The sequence below is a fragment of the Notolabrus celidotus genome, chromosome 7 (assembly GCF_009762535.1).
Source record: "Notolabrus celidotus isolate fNotCel1 chromosome 7, fNotCel1.pri, whole genome shotgun sequence".
In the NCBI taxonomy this organism is placed as follows: domain Eukaryota; kingdom Metazoa; phylum Chordata; class Actinopteri; order Labriformes; family Labridae; genus Notolabrus; species Notolabrus celidotus.
Window position 1 is genome coordinate 5,264,806 of NC_048278.1, and position 14,534 is coordinate 5,279,339.

The 14,534-nt window shown below is 43.2% G+C and overlaps 1 protein-coding gene across 1 annotated transcript in view; it reads right to left on the reverse strand.

Annotated features, from left to right (window-relative positions):
• The window catches only part of gcgrb (glucagon receptor b), a 97,481-nt gene that overhangs the window by 21,574 nt on the left and 61,373 nt on the right, over positions 1–14,534 (reverse strand). Inside the window, exons 3-8 of the mRNA XM_034686978.1 lie at positions 4,310–4,457; positions 4,136–4,232; positions 3,946–4,053; positions 1,221–1,309; positions 727–833; positions 255–411 (exon numbers count right to left, since the gene is read on the reverse strand). Coding sequence (XP_034542869.1) covers positions 255–411; positions 727–833; positions 1,221–1,309; positions 3,946–4,053; positions 4,136–4,232; positions 4,310–4,363 — 612 coding nt within the window. The 5' untranslated portion in view covers positions 4,364–4,457. The remainder of the gene's footprint in view (positions 1–254; positions 412–726; positions 834–1,220; positions 1,310–3,945; positions 4,054–4,135; positions 4,233–4,309; positions 4,458–14,534) is intronic.

The following is a 14,534-nucleotide window of genomic DNA, read 5'->3' on the forward strand; positions in this document are numbered from 1 at the left end:
TCAGAGATGGACCGGACAAGTATCTGGTGAAATTTGGCTGTAAGACTCTGACCCGATCACTCATCCCAGTTTAGGTGTACTGTACGCTCTACTGGGATTTTTTCAGCACTTTACTTGGTGCATGTACCAATTTATGAAAACAAAATGATACAACATAAAACATTTTCTGTGAAAATGTTCAGCCTCCATGTTGAAAAGCAGAAGGTTAACACAGAATTTGTCATGTCAGGCAGGTGAAGTGTGTTTGTTCTGACCGGTATGTTGACCACAGCTTGTGTCCGGGTGTCACTGCTGCTGCCGGGGTCCAGTGTGAGGGTCAGCAGGGCGTCTTTGACCAGGATGGACACAGCTCTCAGGATGAACGAGGCGAACAGGTTCATGTGGATGTTGTTCCTCATACAGTGGAGCTTCCTGACACACAGGTGAATGAATGTTAGGGGGGAGGGAATTTAACCTTTTGTATGACCACTTTTTACATAAATTAATTATCCTCTGCTCCTCACTGTCTTCATGTTTTTTAATGGAGGTTTCTTTCTTCCTTCTCTTTTGGATTCCTTTTTCTTTTTCCAAGCACGTTTCTTTATTTATCTTCCACTCCTTTGATCCTGCCTAGATTTATCTGTCTCTCCTTTTTATTTATTGATCTTTTTATCTATTCTTTTGTTCTCAGTGGTGGTCCCCTTCCACCCCCTTCCGCCCCCTCTGTCCTCCTGGATCAAGCTCTACCTGAAGGTGATGAGGATAGCCAAGGCCAGTAGCAGAGCTCCAAGAGAGAGCGAGTATCCCACCGTGTACATGATGCGTAGCTGACTGAGGATGCGGCCATACTGCTGCTGCAGAACCAACAAGAGAGACGGCGTAAGTAAAACACACACACACACACACACACACGTGCACACGCACACACGCGCACACACACACACACACACACACACACAAACACACACATACATACACAGTTGATTCAATTTATCACGAAAGATACAAAAAGGTACTAAAGAGTCTTTACACAGATTGGGGGATTGTCACACCCTGAGTCATCCCAGACTGTGTAAAGGTTAAGTGTCACATCAATCACGGTAACCATTCCTGGGCGGGCTACCAACACACATATATACACACACACACACACACACACACACACACACACACACACACACACACACACACACACACACACACACACACACACACACACACACTCTACTGTTTACACACACCTCACCAGGGTCGTCCTCACATTCGCTTGTATTCTTTTGAGCCCATCGACCATCTTCATTGCAGACTCTGTAGACCAGACCCTGCTGAACTGTTCACACAGACACACGTTATAAGGTTTTATTTCAGGCCAATAAAGAGTAGCTGTACACCTTGGAACAAGTTTAAAGCTCATTGTCCATTAACTAGCTTTTCTCCACTGTAAAGGCAATTTCGGTTCCTTTTGTGTTTTAAATGTTGATGTCTAGACCCCCTAAACCTCCCACCTGAATATACAACCCTGTCCTGGTGCAGATACCTGTAGCATACCTTAGGGGGTGTTTCCTCAGGTATAAATGTTTAGATCTCCCCCATGCTTGGGGTGTTTTCTTCATTCTGACTGCCCGGGTGTTGACTGACCTTTTCTTTGCAAAGAAAATAAAACCTTGTCGGTGTGCAGAGGTCTCTGGCCATAATCTGCTCTTTTACCCCCCTGTACACTGTAGTGGGGCTAAATGTGGCCAGAGTTCAAAAGCACTTGAGATTTGTTTCAGAATGTAAAGTGCGTAACAAATAAAATGTATTATTATTATTAAAAGCAGTTGTGCAAATCAAAGTGTGGTCAGAGTCGGAACAGCCTTTTCAAACATTTCTTGTGTCAAAATATCAAGTGATTTGAAGACACAACTTCTTACAGCGGTCATCCACAGGGGGAGCCAAACTTGACACGCCTCAAACGTTCCTTACAGTTGCTTTAACCTTGTTAAATAACTTATGTGATGTTATTTGTCCAAACTTAACAAAGAAATTATTGTTTGGTCTTTTAAATGTTTCAACCATCCTAACAGCCCGGTAGTCATACTGGAATGTATCATTACTGGATGATTAGTTCAATCAATTGTTCAAATTCAAAATCTTTTCTCTGTATGTGTTGCAAAGCAGAAAGGCAGAGAATAGAGAAGTGGTATAGGATTTTGTATCTTTGGTATGGTAAGGAGAGAAGCTCCTGCTGTTTCTGTTACAAAAACTCGCTCTTACAGATTTTCAGAACCTACAAACCACCAGGAGGCAACCTGATCCAAAAAAATAAACACGATGTAGGAGCTTTCAGTCTCCTGAGGTTTACAGTAAGGTGATGGTTGAATAATACACGGCCTTGGCAGCAAATCACTGCTTTTTCTACTCTTTGTTCGCTGCACACCCTGTCAAGAACAGCATTCATCCAAAAGGTTGCTAGTTTATTTCATTCTACTGAATGACAAGGACATCTCTTGAGTTGTGTCATGAGTGCCGGAACAAGCACTTTACATTAACTCCACAAGATGACTTCAACCCTCCTGTTATGTTGCGGGTCAAATTGACCCATTTTAAAGTAAAAAATAAAAACGTAAGTATTTTTTAAGCTGTGAAACTTCTTCTGCTTGGCTTAATTAGCGTGAACAACATAGAAAATGAAAATAATTAATTTCACACATTTGCACCCCCCCCCCTGCATTTTTATATTACTTAGATGCTGTTTGTGGGCCAATTTGACCCTGCAGTCAAAGTGGAGGCTAAAAGGGTTCAGAATAGTTCAATAATTGTTTTTTGCAACTTTCTGCCATATTTCACCCCAATCACTTTCCAATGTACATAAAAAAATGAGTGAGTTATCCTCATTGAACCATGATCTGTGAAAATTGAAGAACACCAATGCACGAAATATTGATTTAAATGGTTTGTAATGGAGTTAATCAGATTTAAAAAATGTAAATTGGGATTTTTTTGGGGTTCTGACACTTAAAATCATTAAATATGCCCCGGGTCAAATTGACCAAGGAACATTATTGTTGTCCCTAAGAGATAAACAAAACAGGAGGGTTAAAAAAAAGAGCATTTAGAACTTTTTTGTCAGAATTCTTCTAACATCGTGTCAATGATTGGGGGTTATAGCATGCATTTACTCAAAATTAAAAGAGCTAACACCTGTGTTTTGTTGACAACCCAACTCCAAAAGAGTTGTGACTGTGTGAAATGTTGATTAAAAAAATATATTTTGATAGTCTGCAAATTATTGAACACTATATTCAATAAAAACTATGCTAAGACAACATCTAAGGGGCTGAGTCCCACGGAAGTAAAGACGGGAAGCGGTTGTGAGTGACTGTGTGAGCAAATAATTTAACAATGTCAGAATAATGCTTCTGAGCATTATTTTGCAAAGACTCTGGGGGATAGATTCTCTAAGATGCTCCATTTTATTCCCAATGCTAAGCTTTCCTCAGCCAAGGAAATGAAGAGGTCATGCTTCAAAATGTGTTTCCCATTCATGGTTTTCCAAAGGATGCTGTATTGGACCGAGGTCCCCAGTTCGTGACACAGGTTTGGAAGGAGTTCTGCACATGGCTGGGGGCGACAGTCAGCCTGTCCTCAGAACACACTCAAACGTTAGCTAACACTTCAGCACTATTACATTTTAAACTCATCTTAAAGGCACAGAGCAACATAATCAATCATCTGGACTCATGTTTCTGGCAAATTTTCAAATTTAAGTCCAATATTCCTTCTCCTTTTAGCTCTGTCTCCACCAGCCCCTATCTTTTATTTTGGATCTTTTTGGCTCTTCCATGTTTAAGATCTTAGTCCAAATTGGGAATAATAGAGCTTTAAATGTTCCTTCTGTTGTTCTGTAGATTTAAAGCTAATGTGCAGATGCCCCATCCCAAGCACCCAACCCCCCCTCCCTCTACTGAACACTCACACACAGACCTTTTCGGTACCATGGCAGGAACCAAGGGCAGGACACATTAACAGTGGTTCCTGGGAGTCCATCAGGCCAGCAGGCATACAAGTCAAAGGTCCTGTTACACACCAGCCCTGTAGTGAAGAGCAGATCTGTGAAATGTGGGCCTGCTTCAGGTTCAGACAGGAGTTTAGGTTGTACGGATTGGGGGCTCACCAGTGGCAGGGGGCGTGGTGTCGATGAAGTCAAGGCACTGGTTTCTGTAGCTGCTCCACTGCTCCTTCACAAGCTCCAGGGAGTTAGCAGAGGAGACCTGCAAGGGGGAGGAAACTTCCTGAGGCTTCATTACAACATTTAACAATGTGCGTGTGTGAAAAGAGAAAATGGTACCTTTGTGCAGCTGCAGAGTGAAAGCAGGGCCAAGAGGAGACACACCTGGGACATCCCACTGATGCTGGGAGGATGGGGGTTGGTGGGGACCAGATTAAAGGGGAGGCCCGACTCATGAGGCAGTCTCTGCCTTCTCTCACCGTGTGGCCTACACACACCATACGGAGGAGCTCGTTAGTGTGAAGGGGAGACCACGTGTGTGTTTATCAAGGGTTGTTTTAGCAGACACTAAGAAGGTGAGTAAAAGAGGAACTACTTGTGACAATCAGAACCATTCTGAGCACCAACCATGAGAGCTCAACAGAAAATGGGATGATTAGCTTGGACAGTGGGGAGCAGTAGGTCAGAGGAGAGGTGCAATCAGAGTGGATGTGCTATGATTACTCTCAGATGGGAAACCATAGAGTCAGCTGAATGAAACCATCAACACTATTACTGTATATAACATGTATGTGTGTGTTGATCGCACGGCAGTTGAATACCAGCAACATCACTTGACCGTCTTCATCCACGAAGTTGGAGAACAAAACGAAATCTGAAACGTTTCTGCAAAAAACACCTTGACCATAGAAACATTTTTAGCTAAAACGTTTCAAATTCCATTCTGTTCCAGTCTCTGTGCGCCCGCTGGTGTGTGCCTGATGATAATGATGATGATTATGATCATAATGATGATGATCATGTGCCAGATCATGAGTGTGTGAGTGTCCATGGTGGACTGCTGCATCTGACAAAGATCTTTGGTTTTCAAAATGACGACAACCATGAAACCATGTGCAGCTCGTGTCAGCTGCAGGAGTAGAGACAGAGACTTACATGCTCCTGTGGGGACATTTCTATGTTACCTTCATGCATGTAACACATTCTGTGAGATTAAATTTCAGCAGTGTAAAGATGTGTTTCACATGAAATACCCTGAGGAACTCTGTAATTGATATGAACTATGGGTTGGAGCCTTCTTATGCAGCCATTTCAGGTAATCACAGGATGTTTCCTCACGGTCTCTCTCCGGAAATTGCCAAACTTTTTAAAACACATTTTTTTAAGAGTCAGTGCCTGCCTCGCATTGTCGGCAGTAAATTGAATCTGTTCCCAGTTGGGGTTGGACTCCGCCAAGGCTGCCCTTTGTCACCGGTTCTGTTCATAACTTTAATGGACAGAATTTCTAGACGCAGCCAAGTGGCGGAGGGTGTCCAGTTCGGTGAGAAGCAGTGGGGTTGAGGATCAGCACCTCCAAGTCTGAGGCCATGGTGCTCAGTCGGAAAAGGGTGGCTTGCCCACTCTGGACCGGAGGAGAGTCTTTACCCCAGGCGGGGAGTTTAAGTATCTCAGGGTCTTGTTCACGAGTGAGGGGAAGAGGGAGCGAGAGATTGACAGATGGATTGGTGCAGCGTCTGCAGTGATGTACCGGTCTGTTGTGGTGAAGAGGGAGCTGAGCCAGAAGGCAAAGCTCTCAATTTACCGGTCAATCTACGTTCCAACCCTCACCTATGGTCACGAGCTGTGGGTAGTGACCGAAAGAGCGAGATCGCAAATACAAGCGGCTGAAATGAGCTTTCTCCGCAGGGTGTCTGGGCTCAGCCTTAGAGAGAAAGTAGAACCGCTGCTCCTCCACATCGAGAGGAGCCAGATGAGGTGGTTTGGGCATCTGGTCAGAATGCCTTCCGGACGTCTCCCGCAGAGGTGTTTCAGGCATGTCCGGGGCCACGAGGAGGCCACGGGGAAGACCCAGGACACGCTGGCGAGATTATATCTCTCAGCTGGCCTGGGAACGCCTCAGTATCCTCCTAGAAGAGCTGGTGGAAGTGGCCGGGGAGGTGTGTCTTGGCATCCCTGCTGAGACTGCTGCCCACGCGACCCAGATAAGCGGAGGAAGATGGATGGATGTCTGTGCCTTTCAAAAGAGGTCCAAGGAAGGAGAAAACGGTGAATCAGCGAAGTGAAAGCTGTCTCAATGGTAACTTCTGAGTTTTGTGCTGAGGTTTGGTAAAGCCACTCACACGTTGGTTTCTGTTTTCACTTCATTTTTTGACAGAATCCTCAGACTTCTCCCCTGTAGTATCATGAAAGTGCAGAAGTGGGGCCATAACAAGAATCTGTGTGACCTTGTATAATTAGTTCAAATGTGCAGAATGCAATGTTAATGTTGAGCACAAGTTGTTCTAAATCCGATGATCAGCTTGGTATGCATACAGCAGATAAGGGATCAGAATCTCAACAGTAGGGTGAGTAATTACAAGGTGAAAATAATCAATCACAATGTTTTCTTTCATGCTGTGTACATGCTCCTATATATGAAGTGTCCAGCCTTATGCATGAGCAATCAATTTTATGTCTGATCTTTTTTTATCCAACTTGTAAACTGGGGTTAAATTAGACCTTGGATCTGTCCATTATGTAATTCCACCTCCTCCCACAGTTCCAGTTCTTTAGAGATTTACTTGATTTTCATGTGTAGCAGGGCATACAAGACCATATGTTCAACTGTGTGTGTGTGTGTGTGTGTGTGTGTGTGTGTGTGTGTGTGTACAGAAAGCGTCTGTGTGTCTGCTTTAACTGAACCACAAGACTGTGCAGAGCTCACTGCATAATCACAGGATTATGTACAACTGATAGCCTTATCGATCTCACAGTCAGGTCTTACATTACACACTCAAAGTGACACACACACACACACACACACACACACACACACACACACACACACACACACACACACTAACACACTAACACACTAACACACGCACACACACACTAACACACTAACACACACACACACACACTAACACACTAACACACTAACACACGCACACACACCAGCATGCAGTGGAATGAGGATGTCCTTCTACCTTTTCCAGCCTAATTAAATCTGTTTTTCAGAAACGTACTCCTCAGGTTTTAAATGCTCGTCCTCAAACTGTCTGATTCTAGCTGCTTTTACATTGAAATTACTCTCTGCTGTAAGTCTTTGCACTTCAAGGATTTCATCTTCTCTGGGTTTGGAACAAAATCTGTCTAGCTTGTAGTGATGGGAATTCCGTCTCTTTTTAGAGAGCCGGTTCTTTTTGATCGGCTCACTACAAAGAGCCGGCTCTTTCGGCTCCTGAGTGGCTCCTCAGATTTTTTCATGTTTAAATTAATGTATGACCTAAAATAATATAAAATTATATATAAAATGAGTAACTAATGTAAAAAACATAAATTATATCAAATGTTTATTATTCATTAGGCTTTATTTATATATTCAACACGGAGCAGAGTGCTACAAAAATGTATTATAAAGTACAAAAAACAAGACCCATCACAATTAGACAAAAAGATCCAATCTCTGATGTATGTATATTATTTATAAACTTTTAAACCCCTTCATTAACAGCAGGTTCCCTTCACTGTCTTTATTCTTTACTTATTGCACTGATGGATAAACAGTTCTAATGTCCATGACTTGGATGGCTGAGATTCTTCACAGACACTTCTAATGAGCCTTTGCAGGTTTTTTGTGGACCCTGATTGATGACACTTTCACCTTCCACAGTCTACACTCTGCCTTTAAACAGTCTATGCCGTTTAAATGTGTCTAAAGTTTACTGCGTCTCCAGCAGTCACTCGTTTTCTAACCTTTCTAGTGCGTTCTCTGTCTGTCGCGCACGTTCTCCCTCTCGTCTCCCTCCTGTTGGTGTGTTCACTATGCTGTGTGTGTCTGTCACCCCTCCCCTCCCCGTTCTGCTCAATGTAGACACGTGATTGGTCAAGATGCCACCATATGTCTTGACCAATCACGTGAGGCTTTAACAGAAAAAGATGAGAAAAATAAAAAAAAACGTCTCGAAGTCAGGAGCCGGCTCCCGTCGTTCACTTCAAAGAGCCGGCTCTTAGAGCTGGATCATTCGCGACCGACACATCACTACTAGCTTGATCACAGTGTATTAATTACAAAGAGGTTTAGGTTGATTAAAACTCCCGTGAGGAACTTTCTCTTCGTGTGGATTTTTGCGCCCCCTGTAGACAAAGTGGTACCTTGTGTCTCTTCCCCTGATTCTGCCAAATTCCACCAGATCCGTGTCTGGGTCTGTCTCCGATCCCTAACTGCACCAGATCTGATAGTTTCTATTCTAGTCAATGTGTTAACTTCCACTGGATCCGCTCCGTTGCATTATGGCTGCGTCTCTGATCCGTCAGGTCTGAGCCCTCCGGATCAGATACACAAGATTTCTATTTTTTCCGGATGCCGGAACACGACGCATCAATCTCAACAGAGCAGATGGAGCGGGACAGGAAGTCAGGCACCAAAACAAAATGAAAACATCCGGTTCATTTTCAGAATAAAACACTCTGTGTTATCACCAGATCATATTTCACTTAACTACAACAACAAACCGTCATGATGAGCGGAGCCAGGCCTGGAGTCAACAGGTCAGAGGTTTTCAGAGGACCAGAAAGACAACATGGATGATGAGAAGGGGAGGAGGAGAATCCTTGATTCAGTGATTACCGCAGGAACACCTCGGTCACATGACTCCAGCTGTCCGGCAGTCCTGCTTTATGCTGCATTCTGATAACGCAATCAGTGGGTGTTTACGAACGAGAGAGCATGGAGCCGGACCACAGCGGATCGGAGACAGACCGTACACGGATTTGGTGGATGTCCTGTTTATGGAGTGTTCTAGAAAAAATAAATTAAGCACAAGATAAGCTCCCTCTATCTATGTGCATGCTCCACAGTTTGCACACCAGGCTTTGACCCAGAAGTTGAATACCACACATGCATAGAAGGAAGCTGGGTACCAAACAAAACCTCAACAGAAGAAGCTGGAAAGTAAACGAGACCAAGTTATCGTTAAAGTAAAGACAGTAATCAAATCATATTGCCTTAACGAGCTATAACTGTAGCTCAACTGTGCATGACTGATGGCATGATGCAGGCAGGTGTGTTGATTGCAGATCCAGAGCAGGTGCGCAGAGACTGAAGGTGACAGAGAGCAAGTGGGAGGGAGTATGAAACACACCAAGCACTTCACATTCACACTAACCAGTCTGAATATAAACAGAGAACTCACACTTACAAGCAAACAGATGTCATAGAGGAGTGACTGAGACACAGAATTATATACAGGATGTCTCTTTGCTTCTGTAGCTCATAAAGATGCACCAGTATTCATTTTAAGTATTTCATAGCCAGCTAAAAAAAAAACCTTACAGGAGCTTTAACTTATCAAGGCCCATATAGGTGCATTTTGACCAAGAGTTCTGGGTTCTTTTAGCCCCCAGACCAACTTTCTCGAGAACTAAAAGATTCCTGTGCTCCCATTGTTATCAGCGTTTTGACCTGGTAGCATGGAAGAGACTCAGTTGGCGCTGTTTTAGATGGTGCTATATTTCCTCACAGATGGATTCACTGAATCAACACGTGAGAGGAGATAAGCGCGAGTAGCAAAGACGTTTCAACACGGCTTTAAAATCCTTTTGAACTCAAAAAGCCGTGACAGAGATCAGCCGGTGTTTTGATTTAAACCGCAACCTTGTTAACTGGAGACTTTCAGTCGGATGCATCCCTCATAAACGTCTTTAGACGATCATTAAATACCTGATGAGGATATTTTGAAATCTTAATAAAAACTAAACTAATTTGCATTCCCAGGAACTCCCTCTGTGTTTCAACAGCTGTGTAAACTCCACAAACACTGACACGTTCAGCTGAAGGTCTCCAGTTTACAGGGACACTTTTAAAACCGTAACACCGGGAGAGACGCATGTTAAGCTGTTAAATCAAGTGAATCACAGATGTGTTTGATGTTAGTGTGGAAGGCGGGTGGAATAAAAACACTGCGGTTAATCTACCAATCAGAAACGTTCAGCATTGCAGGCCCTGACCCCCGAAAGTCCTGGGACCTCTGAAAAGTACTACCCCTCAAGCAGGGGCTTTTCAGGGGGGATATTATCTACCCCTGAACTAAATTTAGACCCTGGTTCCTCCGGTCAAATTGCACATAGCTCAGGGGTTAAGTCCCTGCGGTCAAAAAACGCCTTATGTGTCAGTTTCTCAACACCTGAGTGGTATTTGGTGGAAGTGAGTCTTCATTATTCTTCACCCGACAGGTATTCTACAATATGTATCATCTGTCTTTCAAGTGCTCTGAGGCTCTTGCATTGATAATTTCTCACTTCCTGCTTTAACATTTTGTGATTCAGAGACTTTTAGTGAGTAGTGAGTGTCAGCCTTGTACACTCATCAGTTTCCAGAGGAAGGTGATTCTGCTGTATATTCTGTGCATTTACTAAAGAAACCTTTCTTTGAACGTGTGCAGACTCTGAACCAGTGCAGCATTCTTCCTCATATCTGGGCAGAACTTATTTTACATCACATTCCAGGGAAAAGCAGAGCTCCTCTGTCTGATAACCACATGATAAATATAGAGCTGCACATGTTTTTGGTGTTATCAGGGAGCGAGGCAGAGCTATACCACAGCCCTGCCGGCTCTATGAGAACAATCAGTCCATGTGAGTCACGGCGTCTTCTTTTGAATATATCAGATTAATGCAGCATTCATGTAAATCAGAACACAGGACTGCATGCTTTGCGCTGTTTCAGTGTTTGTGTTTGTTTATGCAACAGCTACAGCTCCCAAGGGATATTTGCTAAAGCAGACTGGTTTAAGCCATTATTTGCATAGTTCATTTGCCTCCCTCTGTTATACACACACACATTTACACACATGCTTTTTGTCATTTATATTTATAGAAGAAAGAAAAGATGATCACTGTGACTGTTCTTTACACCTGTAGCTCATTATAGGGGAGGCCACTCGTCTCTAGCGACTGCTGACTCAAACTAAAAACTTCACTTCATCCTGTTGTTGAAATCTTTAACACTCTCTGGTCTGCTTGGAAAACATAACTTGGTCCTCTTTGTTCTTATACTTGTCTCATTATCTTTATGTGACAGCCAATCATTTTAAAATCTAAGAGAAATACAACATCAAGAAGACTGACCTCACACCATCAATGAAGTCCATCAGACTGCCCCCCATCCTCATGGAATGTATGCAGTCCACGTTTCCCACCATGAGCATCTTCTAATTAGGTTGTTTAAATCAATAAAACGGCATTATGTGATGAGAGGCAGGTAATTAGTCCGAGTATGGAGGGTGTGTGGGTGGAGACAGTGAGTGCAGTGGCTGTAATGGAGCTAAACGAGCACTTATAATGTTGTCTAGTGAGTCGCTCTGCACCACATGGTGACTGACTAACAACTGAAACTCGGAGATGAATCCTTCATTTGTGTCTCATTCTTTTTTATTCTTATTTAGAATTATTTTATACAAACTGAGTTTTAATGATTTATTTTAACTAATTTTACTTTCTTTCTTTCTTGACCTTAGATTTTAAAATATTTTATGTTTCATGCTTATGTTTGTTTAATGTCATATTTTGAATTGGATATTTTCTGACAAGGTATGGCGTTATGGAATTAACCTCATATTGGATCAATTAGATGTTGGGCTTTCGGGCACCCTGCGGAGGTGTCAAGAGGTGTGAGCCAGCTTTGGGCTGTGACTTGACTCGAAAAGATTCAATGCGTGAGTCTGAATTATTGGGAAGAAGGTCTGAGATGAATCAAATGATTAAAGGTTCATTTTGGTTCAGACGAGTTCAGTTGTGATTCTGTGTCCGGCTGGAAAAGACTCTGCAAAATACGGACTTCAGAGCAGTGAAGGGGGCTCATTATTTATAATAAGCCCTCCTAATTTAAATAAATAATAAGACCCAACACTGTTTACTATGTAGAGAGAGAGAGAGAGAGAGAGAGAGAGAGACAGAGAGAGAGAGAGAGAGAGAGAGAGAGAGACAGAGAGAGAGAGAGAGAGAGAGAGAGAGAGAGAGAGAGAGAGAGAGAGAGAGAGAGAGAGTGTAGATCAAACATAACTGGCCGCATATAAAATGTTAATGTTTGAAGTGTTTGCTGTATATTTTTGTTGGTTGTTACTGTTTTTTGTTTTTAACTCTGTAAAGCACTTTGAATTGTTCTTTGTATGAATGGTGCTTTATAAATACATGCCTTGTCTTTTTATGTCCTTTACCAAAAGCCTGTTCTGACTTTGATTACCTGAACTTTGGAAAACTAGATGCTGGGGAGCTTAAATTAAATAAAAACTGACAGTATCATAACCAAAAGTTTCTCATATCCCATCGCATCTGTGATCTTAAAGCATCATTTTCAAACAGGCCATATGCAAAAGTTAGCTGTGCTCAGATGTTGTCAAATATGCTTTTTAACTTTCAAACTTTTTCTCAATGACATCCATGCGGCCAAATTCCACCAGATCCGTGTCCAGTCCGTCTCCGATCCGTTAAGAGACCGGACCTGATAGGTTTCTATTCTAGTCAATGTGTTAACTTCCACTGGATCCACTCCTTTGTGTTCCGGCTGCGTCTCTGATCCAGCAGGTCAGAACACAACAGATCAAATACACAAGACTTCTATTTCTGCTGGATGCCGGACGCATCAATCTCAACAGAGCAGGAGGAGCGGGACAGGAAGTCAGGCACCAAAACAAAATGAAAACATCCGGTTACTTTTCAGAATAAAACACTCTGTGTTATCACCAGATCATATTTCACTTAACTACAACAACAAACCGTCATGATGAGCGGAGCCAGGCCTGGAGTCAACAGGTCAGAGGTTTTCAGAGGACCAGAAAGACAACATGGATGAGGAGAAGGGGAGGAGGAGAATCCTTGATTCAGTGATTACCGCAGGAACACCTCGGTCACATGACTCCAGCTGTCCGGCAGTCCTGCTTTATGCTGCATTCTGATAACGCAATCAGTGGGTGTTTACGAACGAGAGAGCATGGAGCCGGACCACAGCGGATCGGAGACAGACCGTACACGGATTTGGTGGATGTCCTGTTTATGGAGTGTTCTAGAAAAAATAAATTAAGCACAAGATAAGCTCCCTCTATCTATGTGCATGCTCCACAGTTTGCACACCAGGCTTTGACCCAGAAGTTGAATACCACACATGCATAGAAGGAAGCCGGGTACCAAACAAAACCTCAACAGAAGAAGCTGGAAAGTAAACGAGACCAAGTTATCGTTAAAGTAAAGACAGTAATCAAATCATATTGCCTTAACGAGCTATAACTGTAGCTCAACTGTGCATGACTGATGGCATGATGCAGGCAGGTGTGTTGATTGCAGATCCAGAGCAGGTGCGCAGAGACTGAAGGTGACAGAGAGCAAGTGGGAGGGAGTATGAAAGTCAGGCACCAAAACAAAATGAAAACATCCGGTTACTTTTCAGAATAAAACACTCTGTGTTATCACCAGATCATATTTCACTTAACTACAACAACAAACCAAAGTCATGATGAGCGGAGCCAGGCCTGGAGTCAACAGGTCAGAGGTTTTCAGAGGACCAGAAAGACAACATGGATGAGGAGAAGGGGAGGAGGAGAATCCTTGATTCAGTGATTACCGCGGGAAAACCTCGGTCACATGACTCCAGCTTTCCAGTGGTCCTGCTTTATGCTGCGTTCTGAAAACCCAACTGGTGGGTGTTGCAGACGGGAGAGCAGGGAGCCGGACCACAACTGATTGGATATGGACCGCCACGGATCTAGTGGAAGTCCTGTGCTATGCAGATCATCAATGACAATAAGTAAGATGCATAGAGGCAGTAAGAACTGAGCTATCAGCTTCCTCTCTCTCTCATAGGGATTAGTGTTCAGTGTTTACTCCAAAAACAATTCCACTCATGTTTTTGCATTGAGATGGGTGCAGAAATGTCAACAAAACCCTGTACCAGAGCAACATGTACTACACACGTGTATATTTGAGTCAAAGGAAGCAGGAATGTATGCAATTTTTTTCAGGGTGAACTGACCCTTTAACTTTCACAGAGTCACAAAGCTGTGTGCTTTAAAGACCCTTTTACAGCTCTCTTTCTCATGCAATCTCCAGTGACAGTAATTTGGCCAGTGACCATCATATGAGTGTGTGCGTGCTGCTGTGTGCATGCTGCTGTGTGCATGCAGGCGTGTGAGGCTGTGTGTTATGATTAACAGAGGTAGGTGATGGAGGTGAACCAGAATCGGCTCCTTCAGCAGATGTTCTGCTTCACAAACAGAGCGAGACCGATCTTTGTGTTTTCTACTTCTCTTTCTCCTCTCATCACAGGTTCTTCTTTGTCCTCCTCTGACTTCTACTTTCCAACTCTTCAACT